The sequence below is a fragment of the Rhopalosiphum maidis genome, chromosome 1, assembly GCF_003676215.2.
Source record: "Rhopalosiphum maidis isolate BTI-1 chromosome 1, ASM367621v3, whole genome shotgun sequence".
Taxonomy (NCBI): domain Eukaryota; kingdom Metazoa; phylum Arthropoda; class Insecta; order Hemiptera; family Aphididae; genus Rhopalosiphum; species Rhopalosiphum maidis.
This window is the reverse complement of record NC_040877.1, coordinates 22,311,886-22,335,729: the sequence shown is the minus strand read 5'-3', so window position 1 is coordinate 22,335,729 and position 23,844 is coordinate 22,311,886. Positions and strand designations below refer to the sequence as shown.

The window sequence follows — 23,844 nt, the reverse complement described above, 5'->3', positions numbered from 1 at the left end:
TTAGCTTAAAACCCTTCCCGAAATTTATTTCAGGTTACGGCCTTACACATATATATATATATATATATGAAACTTATTATTTTTATCTGTGTTTATCAATCGATGAATGAATCGTTTTAAAAATATACTGTGCCACTGTGGCCCATTTGACCCAAGATACGCTTATACTATTTAGATTTATGGTTTGGTTTTAGCACGAACGTGAACATAGTTGATTTGATCATGATATATTATAATATTATAACTAGGAAAGTAGGAACACTAGGAACAACTTTACTAGTAAACAGTAAATACTGCTATATCAAAAGCTTATCATTATATACCAACCAACTAACCAATTTAAGAGAAGGATTTGTATGCATGTGCACGTGAACGTGTGCAGTGGAAACCCACCGTTAGCTTATGGAATAATAAATGTATGTTAAGTAGATCTCATAGACCTTAAGGTATAAGGTCGATCCACATTAGCTACATTACAATCAAAGTGGATCCACCTTAATTACAATTTACATTATTAGTGTTTGTCGTTTGACGTCAATACGTCATCATAAAATAGTGAATTTTTAAATTATTATTTATATAATATATTAATGACTATTGTATTAATCCATAATACTGACTAACATTTCATATGTATTTGAAGTATTACTAGTATTGAAGTATTGTATTACTATTGTAATGTGTAATTACTAATTATGTATGTATCATATAAACATTTTTGTCTTGATATATTAAAAATGTTTAATACTCCTAAAATATTAAAAAAAACAATCATTAATGATAAATGTACTTAAAAAAACCTATTTAAAAAAACTTTGAACACTACAATATTGAATATTATTATCTTTTATTAAACATATCAATATCACAATATCTGTGGTTCAACGCCTGACTGATGATTGTTGTAGCTTGCGCCACTAGATAGTGCCTTAGATTATCAAATTAATCGCAGACTAGCAGGTATATTATATTTATTTTATATTTTGTAAACACACAAACATGGAGTGTTTTTTTCCCGACAAAAGTACGATTAAATACGTTTTACAAGTGTAAGTTTCGCCGACACCATCAGATATTTTGATTCTGATGAGTTGAGACCTTGAGACGATTTCGACGCATTTCGTCATCAGGAAGGTTTCCAACCGGCAGTCCATAATTTGGAAATATCCATCAATCATCATGCTACAAAACTTCAGCCCTGTTGTACAAACACTATTTGGCACTTTGTTCACATGGGGCTTAACGGCAGTCGGGTCCAGTTTAATCCTAGTATTCAGTGGTACACAAGTAAATATGGGTTCTTAACTTTTTGTACATTTTTCCCTTAATACTGCAACTTTACATGTAGAATATAGTTTTAAATTTTTGATTAATGACTAATTTGTGACTATTTCAGAGGAAGTTACTGGATGGGAGCTTGGGATTTTCAAGTGGTGTGATGATAGCTGCGTCATATTGGTCGCTGTTGGCACCAGCAATTGAACTCGCTGGACAAGACAGTACCTATGGAAATGATGGACAGTTTTCATTTATACCAGCGCTTGTTGGTTTTGTATTTGGTGCATTTTTTGTGTATTTATCAGACTTATTCATATCATTGTATGAAATGGACGTACTTAATATTTTAATACCAGGTAAATATATATTCATATTTATATATTATGTCTAAAGTGTACACTGAAACTGAACATTTGCTATATTTAACTACTACATATAATTAAAAATAATTTACTAAATATTAATATTTAACAAGTGGATTTCCTGTAATAATACCTCTGATATTATAAAAGTATTCATTGTCACTTTATATTATACTAACTTATTAATAAGTATATTTAATTGTAAGGTACTGTATAATATTTGTAATTCATGTGGTACTTTGTTTCACATAATTAATATATTTTTCCTTTTTTTTTATTGTTAGAAGCAAATCAGTGTTCAAAAAAGAAGTTTAAATGTGATTCTGATACACAGAATACTTATTATAAAAATAACCAACAATCAATTGGAATAACAGATGGTAAAAATTGTAATTAAATAATTGTTTACTAAAAACAAAAATAATTTATTTCATGTTTAAATACTAACTAGGTGTTTTTAAATTTAAAAATATTTTACATTGTTATACATTTATGAAACTAATTGTGTATATTTACTGAATATTTATTTTATCTTGATTAAAAAACAAATCATTTTAAAGTAAACAATTAACAATAAACAATTGTCTATGTTAACACCTTCACAGGAATTAAAATTAGAATAAATATTGATACATTTTTCTCATAAAATTTTAATTCTAATTTAAAAAAACTTAAATTGTATAAAAAATGTATGCCCAATGTATTATGTGTTATATTTATTCAATAATATTTTCTAATTAAATCAAATATTTTTGAATAGTTTTTGTCATTAATTTAAATTTGGAATAAACAACTTCATAGCTTAAAAATTTAAACACTTATTTAGTATTATGATATATTTTACATCCAATTGTGTCTATGTTACCAATTTATCATATTTTATATTTATGTCTTAAAAAATTGTTTGTTTTATTTATAGAGATTTCAGATGCACGGCAACGATGCTATAAATCTACACATCCTCCTCCAGAATATACTGAAATAGAATGTGATAGTGATGTGAAAGCATGTAGTTGGAAACGTATATTATTACTCATAATTGCTATCACTGTGCATAATATCCCTGAGGGTTTGGCTGTTGGTATAGCATTTGGAGCCGTTGATTCATCGCCTTCTTCCACATTTAATAGTGCTAGGTAAGTGAGCTTACATACTACAATATTATAAACGAATATTTTTTGTCTAAAACTTAATACTGTTGCATTAAATTTATCATTTGTTGGACAAAAGATAAAATTAATGAAGTAAGTAAGTCAAATGGTTTAAAACAATGACATTTAAGTTCATAAATATATAACAAGAATTTAAACTAATGTCTACTGTAGTGGTTATCAAACTATTAAACTATGAGGTGCGCCTCCAAAGTCTCAAGGGAGGTCTAAAGTGAATTTTCATAATATATACACTATACTAATGTAACACTATACACTGATACAAAATATTATTTTATTTATTCAAGGTAGGTGCAATTCAATATTTTTTTATTTTTGTAAATCTGTGAACAAATAGTTTTAAAACTGCTGGTCTAATATATCATTATTTTGTTTTAGACATGAATAATAATCTTTAATTATAATTTTTTCAATATTAGACTCTAGATTCTTATCATTGATTATTTAGCAACTATTTATTATATTCATTTCATACATTGTATATACATGAAAAATTAGATACATGTAAAATGTACTGTATTTATTTAAAAAAACATTTTGTTTTTACTAAACGTAACTATTGACGTGATGGTCATATAAAAGCATTAAACATAGTTATATTCTATGCTAGAACAAGTATTATGAATGTTTTTTATTGCTATAGAAAATAATATGAATATTAACACATATTAATACTAAGTTCAAACCGATATTTTAAAGCTAAAATTAGTATATCCCAGTTTTAATTGATTCTGTAGTATAAACACTAAATTGTAAAGTAGAATTGTATTCTCATTTCACAATGATCTCTTGATTTAAAGTTAATATACACGTATAATTAATTATACTATCTGATTATTATAATTTGAATAAATGAGTCATACAAAGGTCAATTTCTTGATTAGTTTTTATTTCAATATAAAATGATACTATAATATTTTAAGATATTAGTACAGTATTAATTTTTTGTGAATCAATATAGTTACTTAATCTGTTAAGCTGAATAAAAAATAAGTTGTAAGTTGTGTCTCTTAAACACTTTTAATGTAAATTGTAGCTTGTTTAGTTTTCATGTATTAGTAAAATTTTACTGAAGTAGGTAATTTTTAGCAATACCTAGCTAAATTGTGGCCTTTAAGGAAACAAACGTGAAGTGTACGAGTGCAACCAATATTTTTAACTTTAATTTTTTAGACAGTTAATGTTTTTAATGTAAATGTTACACATTTTTAAGTTCTTATATTAAAAAAAATAAAAATCATTAATTAAAATTTAAGTATGAAGAATTAAGAAAAATTAATACAATTCAATAATAATTAAAAATAAATAACAATCTAACTCAGGAAGCTAAGAGATAAATGAGATTAAAGAAAAATTGGCTTAGGAAAGAGGGATCAAAGATGTAATAACTAAAAAATCTTGGTAAGGCGTACTCAAAAACAAGGAGTATGGAAAAAATTTAACAGAGTTTGAGAGGAAATGATCATAGGTTTTGTCATGGATGGAAATACCAAAACAACTGGATCATTTGATAATGGTGTGTTTTTAAATCATTTGTCATTAAAGTAGCAAATAATATGTATTTTGTAATTGTTGATAAATAGTTTTTGATTCAATGTATTTGTATATTTATTATTTATTTTTTTTATTGAATATCAAAAATTTGAAAAATTTATTACATTTTGCTTTGATTCAGACATTCAAACCGTTATTGCTAGACTAAAATTATAGCAGGCATAGGCGTAACTTGGCGGGGGCGTATGGGAGCAACTGCCCCCACGACCAAAAATTAGTGGGGGTATTGCTCCCATGAACTGAATTATATTATTGGTTAATTGCAGGCTATTCTGAGGTGCATAGCATAATCGTACCTAATATTATGTTAATTTGCTACACATATACAGCTAAATACAATAGTATATTAATATTTCTTTTGTGGCATACATTTTAAAACCGTGGTAAGATGACATAAATATTTAAAATTTTTAGAACACATCTATAATATATATATACATAGTGTTCATGGCTTATAGATACCAATACTATGGTTTATGTAAAGGTTCTTTAATTACAAATTTTTTTTATCAATTTATTCCTATGAGTTCAGCTTCATCAGACGATCGCTCTGTTCATTTTCATCGTTATGCCGTCTTAAAACTTATACTTGAAATAGTATTGGCCAAGAAAAGCAAAAGGATTTGGCTTTATTACATATAGAAAAAAACTTGAACCAAATTTTGATATAATTATAGACAAATTTCGATGCACAATCAATAATCCGAGGAAGACAATTGTAACTAAAATAACTTTAGAATCAAATATATGTTTTAATGTTTATTGATGCAATTATTATTATTATTATTATATCAATATAAAATATTCTTATACTTTGGGGTTGGTTAATTTGGACAAAATTGTCTGGTTCCTGCAATACAAATGTATATTAACAAAATTAAAAAAAAAACCGCATAATATGGGCATTCGATCCGGTTTATGTGGGCAATTTTTATTTTATCATAGTGATAAAATATACCCATTACACATATGTGTTAAAAAACGACTGATTTAATCGGGTTCCATCGTATCTATATAGAGATTGTGTTTATCGAAAGTTATAAAAAACATTACCATTTAAATCTAAAAACCCCTTTCTGCATATTATACCAAAATTGGCACAAATTAGTTTTTCATAGTCTTTATTGTTGAAAATAAAATAATGATGTTACTGCATATATACGATCAGATTCGGCACATAAAGGTGAACAATTTTAATGTAAGGTACATCTCCTAGCGATAAAATTGTAAACTTCGAATGAAAAATAAACGACTGAAAATATTATTGTTGTGCAAAGTGAAATACTACCCACTTTCAGGGGCGGACTGGGATAACATTTCAGGCCTGGAATATGTTATAGGCAGGCCAGTTAGATTTTAATTAAAAAATGGGGTCATTTTTTTAACAAGTATACACTATATTTATATAAAAAATTTACCTAAACCTAACCCTTAAACAAAAACACAAGTTTTACTATACTCACTTAACTTTTGTTGTTGTAAATGAATATTTAGTTTTATAAAACGGTGAAATAAACTTATTATTTTAAACCTTTCAACTTTGTATAACACAGACAATAAATTTTACCTAATAATAAAACAGTTTTTGAGCATATACCTAATATTATACTTTAAAAATTATGTGTAATACAAATTAAATGTAGACTGTTATATATTAATAATTTTAATATCAACTTAAGTAATTTAAATAATCAATAAATTTACAAAATATTGAAAATATAGTATGATGTATAACTTAAAATTTTTATCCAATCAATATTGTGGGTAGCCCTTAAAAGGGGCTGTTTTTGCCGACATGGCCAGGAAGTCCCGAGACGTTTGGCCGTCGTGCTTTTGCTGTTTCGTTTCGTACTTCCATTTTAAGATTCGCAGTGTTGTAACTTTGAACATATGGATTGGTAAGCATTACTTACAGGGGAGACTTCATTTTTGACTATTTTATGCTATTTGTAGGTATGAAAATTTTTTAATTTTTTAGTTTTTTTTATAAATGTTTAAACATTTGCTGGATAGAAATGCTTAAAAATGTAGTACATAATAACTCCTTATAAGTTGTTAATTTTTTAATTTAAAGAAAATCTATAGACACAATATTTTTTTATATGTGTAGATAAAATTTTTATAAAATTTATAAAAATCCTAAAAATTACTTTCCGTATATAATTGATTTTTGTATACAATGATCAATTAATTCAAATTTAACACACCTATAAAGTGACACAATTGTACTCGTTAACATATTGTAATATGTTATTATTTTACATCTTTTAACATTATTTCTCAATAAAATCTACATTGTAGATTCTACAACATGCTGTGTCCGTATAATCAATAGGAGAAATAACGATTCCAAGAATTTCTTTTGGTGATAATCAAAACCAATGATTATTATTTTTGTTGTAGCATTTAGATTTATAATGTGTAACACAGTGGGAGGGATTTAAATTTATGATACATATTAAAGGTATATATATATGCGGGTGGTCTGTTCTTGGAAAAAGGGATGTCTCAATATTCCCCCAACGTTTAATCATGTCCAACATAAATTTACCCATGTTCCAAATAATACAATCTGCGATTATAGTTGTTTATTTTCTCACGTTTCAATGTTTGCTATAAATTATTTTATTAATTCTTATAAAATACATAATATTAAAGTGATAAGCTTTTAACTAAAATAATAATGTTTAGTTTTTGATTCGTAACCAATAAGCAGTAAAACATAATAATATAATCATTATAATCATTTCTATAGATTAGTAATTGAAAAATACCACGGTCCTAATATTTTGTTTATATGTATTATTAATTCTTAATGTAGCATTGTAGCTATTAGGAAGTATTCAACTATCTTTTTTTTACTTAACTTAATATACGATTATACGTTTAAAATTGTCTTTGTTCGTATTATGATGAGGCACAACATTCTTCGCAGTATGTTCATTCAATGATACAATTCTCAGAGATCAAAAATCGTAAAAAAAAATGAACCACTCATTCTGTTAACCCATTCAAATATTTCTTAGTCTACAGAATTGCATATAAAGTTAAAAAGCATTTTTTTCATTATTCATACGTGATTGTCTGAAACATTAAAAAGGCAAAACAGGTTTATTGGCGTTTTGTCAGAGCGCCAGCAGGTGCACCTATAGTACCCAAGGTATCCCCTCCATCTACCTTCTCCCTATCATATGACCCGACTAAGATCCATTATGCGAGGTTTTGTACATATGTGTATATACGTGAGTGTGCATATACATATAATATAAATTTGTATATATATAAATAAAAATAAATATATAAGTATGAATATATATGTGTAAGAATGAGTGTGTATGGTACGTACTTAGCTATGCTTGGAATGCCGATTCATACCTCATTTCATCACGTTTTTGACCACCATTTTCTTCCTTTTATTAACTGCCGCGTACAGTTCCTTTTGTCTGTTCTGCTTTCTCCAAATCGTATAAAAAAAAATGAATAATTAATATGGATGATACACTGTGATGTTGGAATGTTCAACACAGCAAAATTAAAACAATTTACTAGTTTCTTTAACTTTTTAGTGTCTGCCTTTTTTTTGCAAATTGTTACTATTGTTATATTTTTCTTAAAATAAAATAAATTTGTATTCATTTTTATTCATTCATTTCTTTCAGTTCATTCAAAAACAAATTATACATGATGATAACCCATAGAAATATGTATATTATTATATATTTATTACTTTAGAATCATAATTTTAATTTAATTGGTATATTTTTACTTCGAAAAATTTAATATTGAAAATACGTCGTATCCATATGATATTGGTTCACAATAATGTTTACATATGAATTACATAGCTAATTTACGTATCGGATCCTTATTATAGTTACTACCATTTATATGTATTGATATTTAATATTAGATCGCTACCAACTCATTATCGAATTTATAGGGGAATTTATAAATTATAAATTGCGCTTAAGTGAAGTTTTTTAAAAATTTTTTTTTTAAATGAATTTTATGAATTTGAAAAAAATTAATTATTTTATTATTTATAACTCGTATACACATTTCGATTGAGCTCAGTTAATATTCTCTTCTACAAATTCGATTATAAGCAAATAATTGCTCTAATACATATTAACTATAAAAAAACTAGTAAGAAGTTGGTACGTATAGATTTACAATATTACACTTGTGTTAAACATGGATAACGTAAATACGTAATATGTGAGTACGATATCATCTTAACTCTCAATATTTTATAGTTATTAATTTATTATTTATTTTTCTTCATTATGCATTATATGTTAATTTATGAAAAAAATTCTAGCAGTATATGTTTATACTATATTTATAAATTATTAAGTAAGTTAATAACACCACTAGACGTAGTATAATAGCTTTTTTCGACCCTTAAGTTATAATAAATATATTTCGATATGACTTACTATGTTATGGAAAAATAATACAGAGTGATTCTATTAATAGTTAAACAGCGAACACTTCTTATTTCGAAATGTAGGAACCATATTCATTTCAATGGATAATAAATACCTACAATTCTAACATTATTATAATATTTTATTCATATTTTTTTAATTTTAAATGTTATTTTATTGTACAAATATTAAGTACATTTATCAATACGTATACGTATACTGTGTATACAGTATCTATCCATATAATATACGAATATTTCTTTTTATGAACATTGAACATAGATTTATTCGTATTATATTTTTTAAATATATAAATCCTTAATTGTTAGATTGTAATTTAATTTAATATTTTTATTGGTTATGCCACAATATTACAGGGAACCTCCATGGAAGAACTGATTTTCAATACTAGCTATAAGTTAGAAAAAAGTAAATAGTTGTAGTACTTTAAATGTTCCTATTTTTATTATTACACAATCCACCGATAATTTATGACTATTTAAACTCTTTAATTGTTTTTAAATATATGACTTAAAGAGTTTTGCAGGAAACCTACAAGTAGCCCCTTGTGTCATGTATACATATGGCTAGGTTCTCGGAAAGCAGTATAAGCTGGATAGCGGTAGCGACGATGTCTAGCTGCCAGGAATGTTAGCAATCACGCCGTATACCGGTTCCCTCCTCTTTATGCCTTTATGATATTTTATATACATATGTACTAGTATATCCCCTCCTCGCCAATTTCATCCTCTTTTTTTTCTACAATATCTTTCGCTCTTTCTCATTCTATATTATTATGATTGTGAACGCAGTAAAATTTATGGTGTATTGTTATTAGTGAGTCGTATTTTGTCTTATTAGAATATCCAGGTCGACGGTGACTTAATGTGGCCAGGTGCAGTTTCGGAGTTTCGCAAAAAAATGTATATAATATATATATATATATAAATTGAACAAAATGGAATAGGATATTCTTTGATCTGAATTTTCCCATATTAAAGTAGCCTCTCCTTTGTTATCTCAGCTTTCGATATCCCCCATCCCAGAGGAATTCGCATATCATTTTATGTTAACATTACTATTTGACTTAAAAAATACATAGATGTATAAGTGTTTTATGTCTTATTCTTATACATAGTAGTATTGTAAAATGTAAATTCATTTATTCTATAAAAAAAAGTTTTGTATAAATGCAGGATATAGCTCAAGTATAGGGTAATCGTCTCTTTTTGGCCTCTTTGCACATGATATTGATGTACTATTGTTATTAATATCAATTTGAATACGATGATAAATTATCCATGTTGAAATATAGTTTTAGTAATCCCAATTTATTTTTAATTTTTCAATAAATTATATCTTATACATTAATTTATATATTTGTTACTACAAATTAGTATAAATTGTTTATTCATTAAATATTATTCTACGTTTTTAATTTTCATTATTCAAAGTTTATAGATTTTAAATATAATTTATTAATGATGGGTTAAACATAATATATTGATAGATTTACTAATAACTTAAAGCTTACATTTTTGTTCGGAAACTAAAATGATTAGGATAATTATATAACTAGAAAATCTTATGTATCAATACCTATGCATTTTTTAATAATACTACAAATATAATGTCACGTTTGTCTATACTACAAAAATTCACTTTAATGTTAATACAATTGAGTCATTATACTTAAACATGTTTTTCATTTAACATTTTTTTATATAAAATCATAAAAAAACATTTTTACAACAACTATATACTATTTGTTATGTTTTATTATAGAAAACAACTGATCAATGGAATTAGTGATTTAAAATGTTGATGAATCAATCTATACTATTCTTAAGTGCTTAATGTTTTTGATTACAATAAAAAATTCTCACAAAATACAATTAAAGATATTCTAACTTTAATTTTATTAATTCTAGAATATAAAAGTATAATGTATAATATATATAGATATATCAAGTATTTAGTTTATTATCTTGCAGTTTATTGATACATAAAATCTAAATAATGCGAATTTGTTTTTTTAAACTAATAATAATAAACTAAAATAGTTACTAAAAAACTTCTATACTAATTCTATAAATTTTCTGTGATTATGTTGTGTTAAACTTCGTATTGACTTTTATTCTTTATATATTCTTATCGCAAATGAATAAATAAAATATTCGGTACATATTATAGTGGCCATATTAATTGAACGATGTTGTTTGTATTCAATAGGCTGAGAATGTCTTATTTTGAGTTCTTCATTATTATTTTAACCCGCCATTTCTATATTAATGGTATAAAAATAATATGTATATTAATATGTAATAAATTATTAACTATTAATTACTCTACTGATACATTATAAACTATAATTATTACGCTATTGATCAGTAAGCATGTAATTCCTAAAGCGCATATTTATGAAGTACCTACATTTATTTGGTCACCCACATTTTAACGTATCTGATTTTTATACTTATATTATGTATAATAATTACGGTATTTAAATATTTATTACACTGTACTAAGGCCATTAAACTGTATAGCGAATAACTATTATCTTCGTACACATGAAATTCACTCATCGCTCTATTACACGCTTTTAAACACACTTATTTGAGCTTATTCGTGTGGTCACGTGTTCTACTAGAATCAGAATGTATAATAATTGTATATCTTTGTGTCCCATTCCTCTTTAGTTTGGGTTTTAGTGAAGTACGCTATAATATACACAATAGATATGGCTAAAGTCTTAGAAGATAATAGTCCAATTATAAGTTTTCATTGGTCTAGGAAAATTATTTAATATATAAACGATTAAAGAGAAATTATTTTTTTCACTTTATTATATCGAGCAATTTATTTTATAGGTAGAATAAAATTTTATTTACATAATATTGTAAATTGTAATATATTTAAAAAAACATTTTTTTTATATTTATTTTCACATGCTATTTATATACAATTAAAAATCATTTTATGAGGTTATGGAATTTTTTATTTTTAACTTTAACAGTTGTATAGATTTTTAAGACAAACTGTTTCATTTTATGAACTAAATAACCGTCTGTATTAAAAGTAAATTATTTCTTATTAGTTATAGATGAGTAACATTATATACTCCAGAATTGTATATTGTGTGCGAGCGCCTTATGAATTAATAATAGGGTAGTATAATAATATTATGATACAACTTATAAGTTATTACCACTATTAGAGATATTTAATTGTGCGTATGATTTTGTGAGATTATTAGGTGATTCTAATTTGTCAACCATCGTGTTTGTAAAATCGACAACCAATACGCCTTGGTAACAATATTATTATAGGGCGAATAAAAGATGGTGTTAAGGGATAAGTAGAAGCGGTGGTGCATTCTTGATGTCTATTTATAAATACGAATGTATAATGGGTTTGGATGAAATGCTAATTATATACCTAAATACATATATGCGTTTGCTGTATCCGTATATGCCATTCAGGGAATTGTCAACGTCCGTCACGGCCACGGTCTTCTCCACACCTTTCATACTTTACCGTTTTCATCTTATTTTTTCATTACTGACTTGCATAAGCAGGATTGCATCTAAGGACAATAAAACATTGTCGTTAGAATATTTTAAATTTTAACTTTTTTTATGCTATTTTACATAATAAGCAATAACTATGTTATATATTATTTTCTCAACGATTGAATTTTCCAAATATTTTAACTTTTTTAAGCTATTTATAGATAATTTTTCTCTGAGTTGTTTTTTAAATACAGATAAAATAAATTTGGCATTCGAAAATATCTTTAAAATTAAATATAAGGTTTATTATCGTTAGTCATAATTTTTGTTTATAAGCTTTAAAGTTCAAATGTTTACAAAATATGTCAAAATCGCGAACATTTTCAAGGAATTTTTAAGTTGAAAATTCATAAAATTGTTGAGATTTATACTTAAAGTTAAAAAACCTAATACAAGGTTCTCCATAAGTTTTCCTCAAATAAATGTAAAAGAAAACTCCAACGTCATATCAAGGGTTTTTTTGGGGGGGATGTGCGATTCGCAATGCGATACTTATCAAGCAGGCCAGTGGCGGTTCCAGGATTTAATTTTTTTTTTTGGGGGGGGGGGCTCATAGTCCAAAACGCAAATCTTAAATTTTTTAGTAATTAACAAATACATACAAATATGTGTATTTAACTTATGCCAGTGGGGGAGGGGGGCGAGGTCCTTCGGGCCCCCCTTAAATCCGCCACTGAGGCAGGCCATTTTAAAATTTCACTAGGTCATATAAAAATAGATGTATTACACATATGTACATTATTCTGCTTCCAATTATTTCTATATATCATGGATCGAATCATTAACATAAATATTAAAAATCAATTTAAAAACTAAAATATTTAAAAATAGTTAAAAATTTACAGTAGAATATTTGTGTGTAACCAATGTAATTTAAAATTGTAATCATTATTGCCTGCAGTATACCACTATCGATAAATGTCAATATAAAGATCAAAATATTTAATATATAATTTAATTTAAATGATATTAATAATCGTGTATTATTTCAACAGGGTGCAGGCCAATTGGAGCTATGTTAAAAGTAAGGGGTGCAACCGCACACACTGATCACCCCCCAAATGACACCCCTGGTCAAATAAAAAAAAATTTATGAGCGCATGAAATTTAAATTTTTACGAAATCCCGAAAAACGATTTAAGATATTTGTTGTTATTTAAAAATTATAAGTCATAGAAACTTGAAACTTTCACCAGTAGTCAAGAATGGCATTTTCTTTACATAATTTTCTTTTCAAAATATTTCACTAATTTTTATGCTAGTTATAGGCTGAAATATTCGATTTTTATAAATATTGATAAAAAAAAATTTCGCTGGTACAAATTACTTGAAAATATAATAAAAGATTCTATAAAAGCTGGTATTACAGTCATTCAAAACTTGTCTATATACAAAGGCTATGTTTTTTTTTATATAAGCTTTTGAAGTTGTAATTTTGACAAAGTTAGTGAAAACCAGAAATATTTGCTTATTATGTTGCAGTAAAATATGTAGTAACAATTTTGTATAAAAAGCTAAAAATTGAAAATGTTATATAAGGTTGTCCATAAGTTTTTCTTACAATAATTATAAAATAATTCGAGCATAAATTAAATAAAACATTTTTACTAGTGTCTAAAGTAATAATTTTCTCGAAATTAAATATTCATAGATAAAATAACAATATAATGTTTAAACAATTTTAGTTTTTATTATTATTAAAATAAGTACTACTTAGTCGTAGAAACTTGAAACTTTTTTAAAATGGTTTAATTAGTTTTTTCTTCTCATACTTTAATTTTCAAAATATTTCGTTTATTTACTTGTAAAATATATATAATATATTACATTATTTTCTACTTGTTTTCTTACGGTACGGTTTCCCTGCAGCGTCCAGACGCGACGTCTAGCGTCAATTACCGGTGTGGACATAGGTAAGCGTTTAGACGCGGCGTCATGACGCCGTGTTGTTCTACTCTTTGACGCTGCAGAGAAACCGTACCTTTAACCTTCCGTTAATTTGTCGAAAACCAGCCGTTTTCTTCGGTTTCTGGAGTAGATACTTTGAAAATAGTAAATTGTAAAAATATTCACTTATAATCAGTGGCGGCGCCAGGATTTTATGCCTGGTAGGGCCAACTTGAGGCACGTAATTTTACTGAAGGGCCAATACATAATACCTATAATCAGGAGAGAATGAGGGGGATGGATTCCCCCAAAAATTTTTTTTTACTGCTAACATTTTGAACAAAATATTAATAATGACAATTCATGTTTGCTAAAAACCTATTATCCCCCTCCCAAACCAAATTTTAATGACTCCACTGCCTATATGGCAGTATATGAATATGTAAAATCTTTGCTCCACATTTCCTGGATCCTGCCGGCTGCCAAGTATACTTTTAACTATTTACATAATAAAATAAAATTATATTGAAATAATATATATGCATAAATTATAATTTGATAGAACACTTTTGTAAAAACAAAAATCACTTGATTTTGATTAAGATGACATATCAATAATGTAATATTTTTCTATAAAATATTGTATTTGGATAGCATATAAAAATGGATTATACCAGTAATATTCCCGTCGGACGTTGTGATGTAATGACCCGATAACAGTGTTATAATAAGTCATAACACTCATAATCATTGATTACGTATATTCAGTGGGATAAATAAAAGACAATGAAAAATATTTTATGTATATAGGTTTTGATGAGAATTTTAATATTTAAAATTTAAACATTTCATAAAATTTCAGGGCGTACCAGGGACTTTTCAGGGAGGGAAATGGCCCACCCGAGCCCACCCTTGGCGCCGCCACTGCATATAATCTATAGGATCATATATATGTATATTGTATATTATGTGTGCACTCTGCTGTTGTCCAATTTTTGCATTTATGCATATATTGAATTAATTCTTATGATTCTAATGTAACATTTAATGTTGAAAAACTAGGGAATTAATTATTTTTAATATATATTTTTTACTCTAAAATGCATTTAAAGATGTTTTTATAAAAATAAATCTATAATATAATACTACTAGGTTAGTTTTTTTGTTTAGTAAATTAAATAATGTAAAATGTAATAATTATAATATTGTATTCATAATTAATTTTTTTTAATATATTGATTAAAATATGAAATATTTTTTTTTGGATAGCGAAGAAAAAATATTTTGTATTAAGTGAACACAAATCACGAATCAGTTATGACCACAATACACGACAATTATTTATATGATTGGTATGTATTCCACTAGCGTCTGTAGACCTCCAATTTCGAAGGATATAACTCAATATAATTCAATTGTTATATTTTATATTGCTGGATAAAATTAAAAACCATGGGGCTTGCAGCTTTACTATCTACTCCCCCCGAGATTGCTTTGAGAACCTTATGTCGTTTGTCATAGTTTAATATACGGTACATTTTCCGAAATACCCGTCTTTATCTGACTTTAATATAATATTATATCAACTGGTGTATGTTGCCTATATCTATGTGTGCTTGTGTTGAGGTAATGTGCGCGCGTGCGCGAACATTCCGGAAATTCTTTCGTCGTGGATTCTTTTTTAGGGAATGAACTAGTTTGTGTTATGTACGTATACATAATAATACAATACGTGGTGGTCGGGTCGGTCTTGTCATCGACGCGGCGCGTAAGAACAGCGCCGTCGCCGCCCCACACGGTTTCGCTTGTTGTACGCGTACTTTACGCGTTTCAACGCTGCGGCGGCGACCAGTGAATTCGTAGAACCGTCGTCGTGGTCGTACGGCGCGGTGGCGAGAAAAAAATAACAATTGTATATAATAATATGTGTACAGTGTACAAACCGTGTTCATGCAAGAAGCGCGCAAAAACGAGACGATGCAAAAAAAAGTATTTAAAAAAAATATAGAATCTGGTTTTCTGCCTCGCGTCTCCTACTCGTATTGATTTCCCGAAAAAGGATCTCTCATCTCAAATACAATCGCGTCGTTATCGATCAAAAAGCGTATTTATTAACATATTTTGTTGTCTGAATCCTTTTGTCTCCGGGCACCCCGTGCCGACGCCCGGGCAGGACAACGACGATATACATTTAATTATTTTTAATGCTCACCGTCATCGTCTGCGTGAACCCCAAATTTTGCCTCTAACCATTATTCTCTTCTTATCCGGCGTGCGCGCCTCCGCCGTCCGTTTTCTCGTGTTTATAGGACCGGTTGAAAAATGTATATTGTGTGTGTTCCCGACGCGTTAAAAAGCCGCCGCCGCCATCCGCCCTAACACCCGCCCCCATCCATGTTACACGGTGTTGTTGTATTATACGTACGGGTTAGTAGTGGGGCCCACATGATGATGGTGATCCATGCCAAACCACAGGCGCCTTGGTCGTCGTTTTACAATAATCATATAATCACAGCCGCCGCCACACGTTCATAATAATACCATCGGGTCGTAAACATGCCGAACTCCCCAATATATTATCGGTTATTATTATTATGGCGCGTCTTTTCATCTTCTTCCACCTCGTCTCGTTCGTCTTCGTCTACTTCCATCCATTTGATTTTGTATAACTATTATACTCCTGTTACTTTCTACAGGTGACACCTATATAACCTAACCCAACCTTGTAATATTATTGTCTTCCTCTGAAGGATTCATCGCTGTCACGTGTATTGTTTATACATTTTCCTGGAATATATCAACAGAAAATAATAATTAAATAATTTGAGACTTAAAGACTTGACAGGCATAAATGATGGAAAAATTATTATTAATGTCAATGTCAAGAAATTAAAATTTTTAATTCAATAAGTAAGAATAGTAGCCGGTAGGCTTTTTATTATAGACACGTGGCCACATAGGTAACTTAATAATGTGTACTTCAGATTTTGAATAAAATCATTTTACAAAAATATTTGCTATTTTATTTTAACATTTGAAGCCATGAAAATAATCAAAACATTACATTCATTTATAATTAAATTTTCCTTTTTTTTTTTCAAATTTTCATTTTCAATTACCATTGCTATAGATTGGAAATTTATCTAAGATTTCAGTTTCCTAGAGAAAATATAAATCTTCTACGAGTAAGATTTGCAGACTAGTTTGTAACAAAATATTGATAATTTGCGTCTAAATTAAGCTCCATACAAGATTGCTATTTGAAAACAATGATTTTTAATATTTTGGACAAATATATTGAGCCTTAGATGCTTAAGTCTTACTAGTATATATCTATTACCTTATTATGATGTTTGTCTGACAATATTAGTATTTGTATTTATTCTGTTTTAATACAATAATAAAATACAACCAATGGACTGCAGTGAGGGCTTATTGCCATTACTGCTCCATGAAATAGGTAATACGTTATTATAATAACTAACAATTTTTAAATTTAAATTATAATTATTCTAGTTTCTTGACTTGCAAAAATATTAAAAACTAAACGTGACAAATAATTATGCACTTTGGTATTTGAATGAGTCATTGTATGCTTGGTTATTGGACAGTCATTATTTTTGTGTGTAATTATTTTCAGTTATCATATCAATAACTAATTATTAGTTAGTGTCTCTGTTTGGAAAAATAAATACTTATACATTATAATTAAGTAAAATAAATAGTTTTAATAATAATTCCTCGTGTGAAATCAAATAATTACATCATTAAATAAAATGTTGACTTATATTAAACAAATATTTAAAATATTCTAAATCGTTGTTAATCATGTATAAAAGGAAATACGCTGTAAATAAAAACAGCAAATAAAATAAATGCTGCTTTTTTTTAATGATTTTTTTTTTCAATTTTTAGGAAAACTTGATATTTTTATAGAAAAATTTGTATTTCAAAAATCCAATAGCAGTATAAATATTCAAACGAATAAGTTATCTGATTGTTATCAAATTTAGAAAATTTATGCACAGTAATATTTTGGGGAAGACTTAGTAAAACCAATTTATTTTTTCAATTCTACACATATGATATGCTCATAATGTTTAAAATATTTAAATAATTTTTTACAAAAAATATATAAGATTGTAATGGAATGCTAATTTTATTTTTTACATTCTGAACTTTCTGTTAGGTTAAATACAAACTATTCAAGTATTATATTTACATATAAATGATCAATTAAGAAATAGTTTTTTATTATATTATTCAAACTTTAAGTTATTATGTGGAATTCAGCTTATCTATATTTTATAAAATATGAACACATGGTATTACATTTAATTTATTTGGTATCTTATTTATTTATTATTAGGTAATAATAATTGTGATAAAGCAGTTTAGCCTATATAATGTAATACTATTAATTTACTTTAGGGCTGTCATTATACTTGTTCATAGTTTAGTTTCATACATTTCAATCTATTTAATAAGATAAAGCACACTATATTAGAATCATTTAGATTTAATTTTAAAAATTATTTTTACAATTTTTACGCTATACCAGTCACAATTCAACTTTCGGTACGTGCGTGAACAATATTTAATATTATTTAAATTCAGTAATTTATATTAAAAAGTTAACCAAAATATATTGAAACCCCATTTAAAAATGTACGTAACATTTAATAAATCAGGTTATTAAGATTTAAAATTCTTAACAATAATTACTCGCTTCTTAAGTTCGTCACTAAAAGTACCCAAGAACATCGTGTTTTCTTTTTTATTGACGCATAACATTCACGGTTGCACGTCATTTGGTCCAGTAAATTGTATCCGGCGACAATTGATCCGCCAATATTTGATTCGGTTCAAAAAGAACCTGTACCAAAAATATCCTTTTAAATAACGTCCAGTAATAAATAATTATAATATATAAATATTTAGAAATTAGAATTATTATTTTATTTTCATAATTTATAAAAACGTCAGGCAAAAAAAAAATAATCAGTTAATATATAAATTATGAATTAACCTATTCTATTATATATAATAATGAATATGAACAGACGACAACGTAACTCACGTTTTTATCTTATTATCATTTGAAAAATGAAAAATTTCTAAAGTTCAAAGCTAGCATGTTTTAATTATAAAAATTTATTTATTCGTTCATATATGGTATAGGGTTTTTAATTGATGACGTAATAAATTTAATTTCAATTTGTTTATGGTTAATCTACAATACATTTATGATGGTAATTTAATATTTTTAAGTTATTATTTATACTATATATGGAGGATGCTTAACTACGTAAAATACTTATAGATAAATAAAGTGTTCAATGTAATATTAAGTAAATTTCATGAAAAATACTATTTTATTTAATATAAACTATAATTAAATACCGATATTGTACAGTGTAAAAGTTACAAGAAACTTATTAATCTATAAACACCTTTTTATGTTTCTATGTAATTATATCATTATTTAAGTTTCAATAAATTTTCTACTTTAAATTATGTGTTTTATTTAACACTTTGATGTTATACATTCCAAATGTCGTTAGTTTATTTTTATTAAACTTCAGATTAACATTTAAGTACGCTATATTACTTCTAAAACTATGAAAGTACATAATATTTTATATTATGTTTTACAAGTCATTACATTATACACCTATATACTACCTAACCTAACCTATTACTCATACCTGCGTATAGATATATTTGTTTATTTTCGTCATATTATTAAAGAACGAACTTAAAATAAAGTCGCTATGAATGTATTATAATTACATTTCTATTAATGACATGACACATATATTTTGTATTCAATGATTAATAATTGTAATATTTTCAATTTCAAAATTTTACTGCCCAGTGTGTTTCTTTTTAAAGGTAGCATGAAATATTCGATACCTTGAGATTTAAATAGAATTTCAGATTTTTGGGAGCTGAAAAATATTGAATAAACATTTTTCTACGATTTTTGATGTTTTAACTCTTCCATATTATACACTTGGAAATTTTATATTATAAGCGAAGCGATGAATGTATTAATTTTACAATGTGTTTTTATGTCTGTAATTAATTTTGGTGCAGTAAAAATATTTTGATTTTCAATTTTGGCGGTGGTTTCTGGTTGCATATTAGATCTAGTAGATTTTAGGTGGTCAAAAGTAAAAAAAAAAATTCCCAGTTCCTAGTATTTTTCTTTAGGAAAAATGGATGGGAATTTTAACACTTAACAAGTTTTGGACAAAATCGATTTCATGAAATTTTTATCAAATGTTTATATTATTATTTTATCTCATAGCATAATTTTCAAAATATAGGCATGAAAGCTTTTTAATTTTTTTTTTTCAAAATTATTTACAGGGGTTGAGTTTTTGAAAATTTAATTTAAAATAAATGTAAAAAATATTAAAAATATATAGGTACATTTTTAAATATTTATTTGAAGTTTAAATTTAGACAAAATTGAAACGACCAGTAATGATGTTTATTGTTTTGTTATAATTTATAAACATTTTTTTGGGAACTTCAAACTTTTACATATAGTATGAATTTTACTTTATCGCATATAATATACTTAGTGTGTAGACAAACTGACCGTCTTCGCTCGTTTTTATATACAATGATGTACAATGATTGTATTTAATTTAACACATATGCATCATAGTGACTCATTCGTCACCTACCGTACAGCAGAGTAATATACTAATTTTTCCACCTTTAAAAAAAATTATAATACCAGAATTGGCTACATTAAATTTTTTTTAAGTAATTTTGACTCTTAGACTGTAAAAGCAAAGTTAATTGAATTACAATAACAGTATAAGTTTAGTTTTAAATATATGTGGTATTACATAGACATTTTTAAAATCATAGGATTGAGAAATCTACTAATCTAGTTATTTAAATTGAAACTTTAACTATTGTAAATTCATCATTTGTTTCAATTCAGTCAATTTTGGTTTTATAGCAAACATTTTTAGGTTAAAAAGTCAGAATGCTTTAAGAGTATTTGTAATTTTTTATTAGAAAATATTTTTAGTTTATATAATTATATAATATAGAATATTAAATAATAATATATTGATATTAACATAAAAAAATTTCACGGAAAATAAGTACTGACTTTATTACTTGTATTATTTATATTTATTTTAAACATTAATAAGTTTTAATTAAATCAATAATTTATTTATGTTAAATTAATTTTTCTTTTATATTTAAAACTATATTTAAACGCAATTAAATGTATGTACAAATTACCAAGGAATTTTTAAAATATAATTTTGACAGTTTCAAAATAGTTAACAAACTCTTACCGTAAGTGTGTGCGTGAGCGCTCTCTGTTGCTTTATTTATTTGAAAAAAAAACTAATTCATTCCAAAATAGAGTGCACTAATATAGCGTTATTTGGCTTAAATACCCACTGTTGCAATATATTATTCATAAATCATGACACTTATTATAATTATATTCAATTCAATCTGTGTTAATGGTAACGTTGAATGTGTTTCTGTTAATTGTATTATTCGTATTTCTATACTATGTATTATGAATTTATTTTGTTACTAAACACTGAGTCTCGGAGCCAACGAAACAACTAAATCGATATCTATCGCCTTACTGCCCTTACTAACAATAATATATTATAATAGCTGGTTATTAACAAAATCGTCAAATTTCGCATTCGTATTATGATGGTGTCGCTGTCGCGATAACTGTTTCCTCTTTCCCGTGCTTGCTGTTCATTGGACTAGGAGGGTGTCTTTGTTACTTGCTGACCTTCTGAAAGGAACCGTTTTACTGTCGAATTCAATAAGAGCTTTCGAAGGAACATCTTAACGAGAAGGGTAACTGGTAAGTGCCCCTTTAAGCTTATTCTCATTACACGTTATATAAGTTACGCATATCCTCGAGTTGTTGATTGTGTTACGTTTTCTTGGAATTTGCAAAGAGGTATTATGTCGATATAACGAAGTATGACAATATATACATCTCATCTCGACTCAGTGTTGTTCATCCAATGCAATCATTATGTATGTAGAGAAATTCGATTTAAATACAACTGTTCCCATCGAACTCATCAAAGTCTCTTAAGCTCATTGTCGCACTGTATTCCTGTATAATAATAATAACTATATTTCTCGCCGTTAATACCACATAATTATGTACGAAAAAATTATGTTGCTCTCTCCAAATTATTGTTGCCGTTTGTGTACTTTACGATCAGTGCAGCTAGTATTATACTGTTGCGATTGCGTGTTGCAGTGGGATGCGGATAGCAGTATGCACGCGCGCCGTACTGGCTTACCGCGGTCTACCGTCTGCAGTCCATCACGTTGTGGCCGGCGGTGGCAACGCGAAACCGTTTTCGCATCCGGTCGTTGAACATTTTTTTCCCTCGTTCCGTTTTGTTATTGTTTTTGTTTTTTTTCTCTCCAAACCATCAATTTATTATAAAACACATCTCGTCGCGTAAACACGTTGATGCACGCACACACAACAGACGCACGGCGGCGAACCCCATAAAACGGCGGCGTCGGAGGCGGAGGCCTATAACACACACGCACACTCACTCACGCGCGCGAGACGACAGCATTCCTTCGGCCACTGACCTTGGTACCAGACGTACAGCATAGCCCCGTTCACGTACACACACACACACACACAAATAAATTCTATATTATGTGTCTACGTGTGTGTGTGTGTGTGTGTGTGTCCCTATATCGTATTTCGACTTGTCCGAACTCATCGCCGATTCATCTGCACCACCGCCGCCGCCGCCGCCGCCACTTTTCCCTATATATTTTTATTTTATTTAACGCCACACAGTATCCGTTGGTTTCTATACCGCTGCAAACATTCCAACGTTTCCTCACCTTTTGTCTGCTGCTGCTGTTGCTCCTGCTGCCGCCACCGCCGCTGCTGTTTGATCACTCCCCGTTTTATTCTCTCCGCCGACGATTGAGCGCGCAGCATCGGTGGCGATGCAGATCGCCGTTGCGCTCTACATAATAATAATAATAATAATAATACGTACAATCGTATATTTTTTGTTCGCATTCAATATTCATCGAACATGATATTTTTATATATATTATATTATATTTAATAACAATAATATTATACGCATCATCTCTCCGTCGTGTTATCCCCACTCTGTGCAGTTTGTCATAGAAAACTAAAAACATCACATTGAAAATGTCAAATGTCTATAATTGTAAAAAAAAAAGTAAATTATTTTAAATATCATACCATTTGTATAAATGCTCTTATAAGCGTTTGGCGAAGATCTTATGTATCTATGCGGTTATTTATTTTAAAATTACAGCAAAATATAAAAATACATCTTGTCAAAAACTAGCTTATTTTTTTCAATTATTTTAGAAATTACTGGAGTTTTTAATTTTAATTTCTCAAAAATATTAACTAAGATTTATATTCTAACCATAAAATATATTGAAGTTAAAAATCCAAGCATTTTTTCTGTTATTAATTGTTTACACACAATTAAACAACAAAAAAAAAATACTACATCATTGTAAAATCAATACACTCATCGCTCCGCTCAGAATC

General features: G+C 27.5%; 1 protein-coding gene and 1 long non-coding RNA gene across 3 annotated transcripts in view; one reads left to right on the top strand and one right to left on the bottom strand.

The window, feature by feature from the left end:
• Window positions 1–964: 964 nt before the first annotated feature.
• LOC113556066 (zinc transporter ZIP11) overlaps window positions 965–23,844 on the top strand; it is a 60,859-nt gene continuing 37,979 nt past the window's right edge. Inside the window, exons 1-4 of one of the 2 annotated variants that reach the window (XM_026960803.1) lie at window positions 965–1,287; window positions 1,397–1,634; window positions 1,925–2,020; window positions 2,560–2,776. In XM_026960803.1, the coding sequence (XP_026816604.1) occupies window positions 1,180–1,287; window positions 1,397–1,634; window positions 1,925–2,020; window positions 2,560–2,776 (659 nt within the window). In that variant the 5' untranslated portion in view covers window positions 965–1,179. The remainder of the gene's footprint in view (window positions 1,288–1,396; window positions 1,635–1,924; window positions 2,021–2,559; window positions 2,777–23,844) is intronic. The other variant, XM_026960795.1, reaches the window with a different exon arrangement.
• LOC113556076 lies at window positions 10,901–22,813 on the bottom strand. Its single transcript, XR_003405445.1, has 4 exons — window positions 21,587–22,813; window positions 16,681–17,042; window positions 12,235–12,382; window positions 10,901–11,079 (listed from the first exon to the last, which is right to left on the bottom strand). It is a non-coding gene; the product is annotated as an uncharacterized LOC113556076 (long non-coding RNA).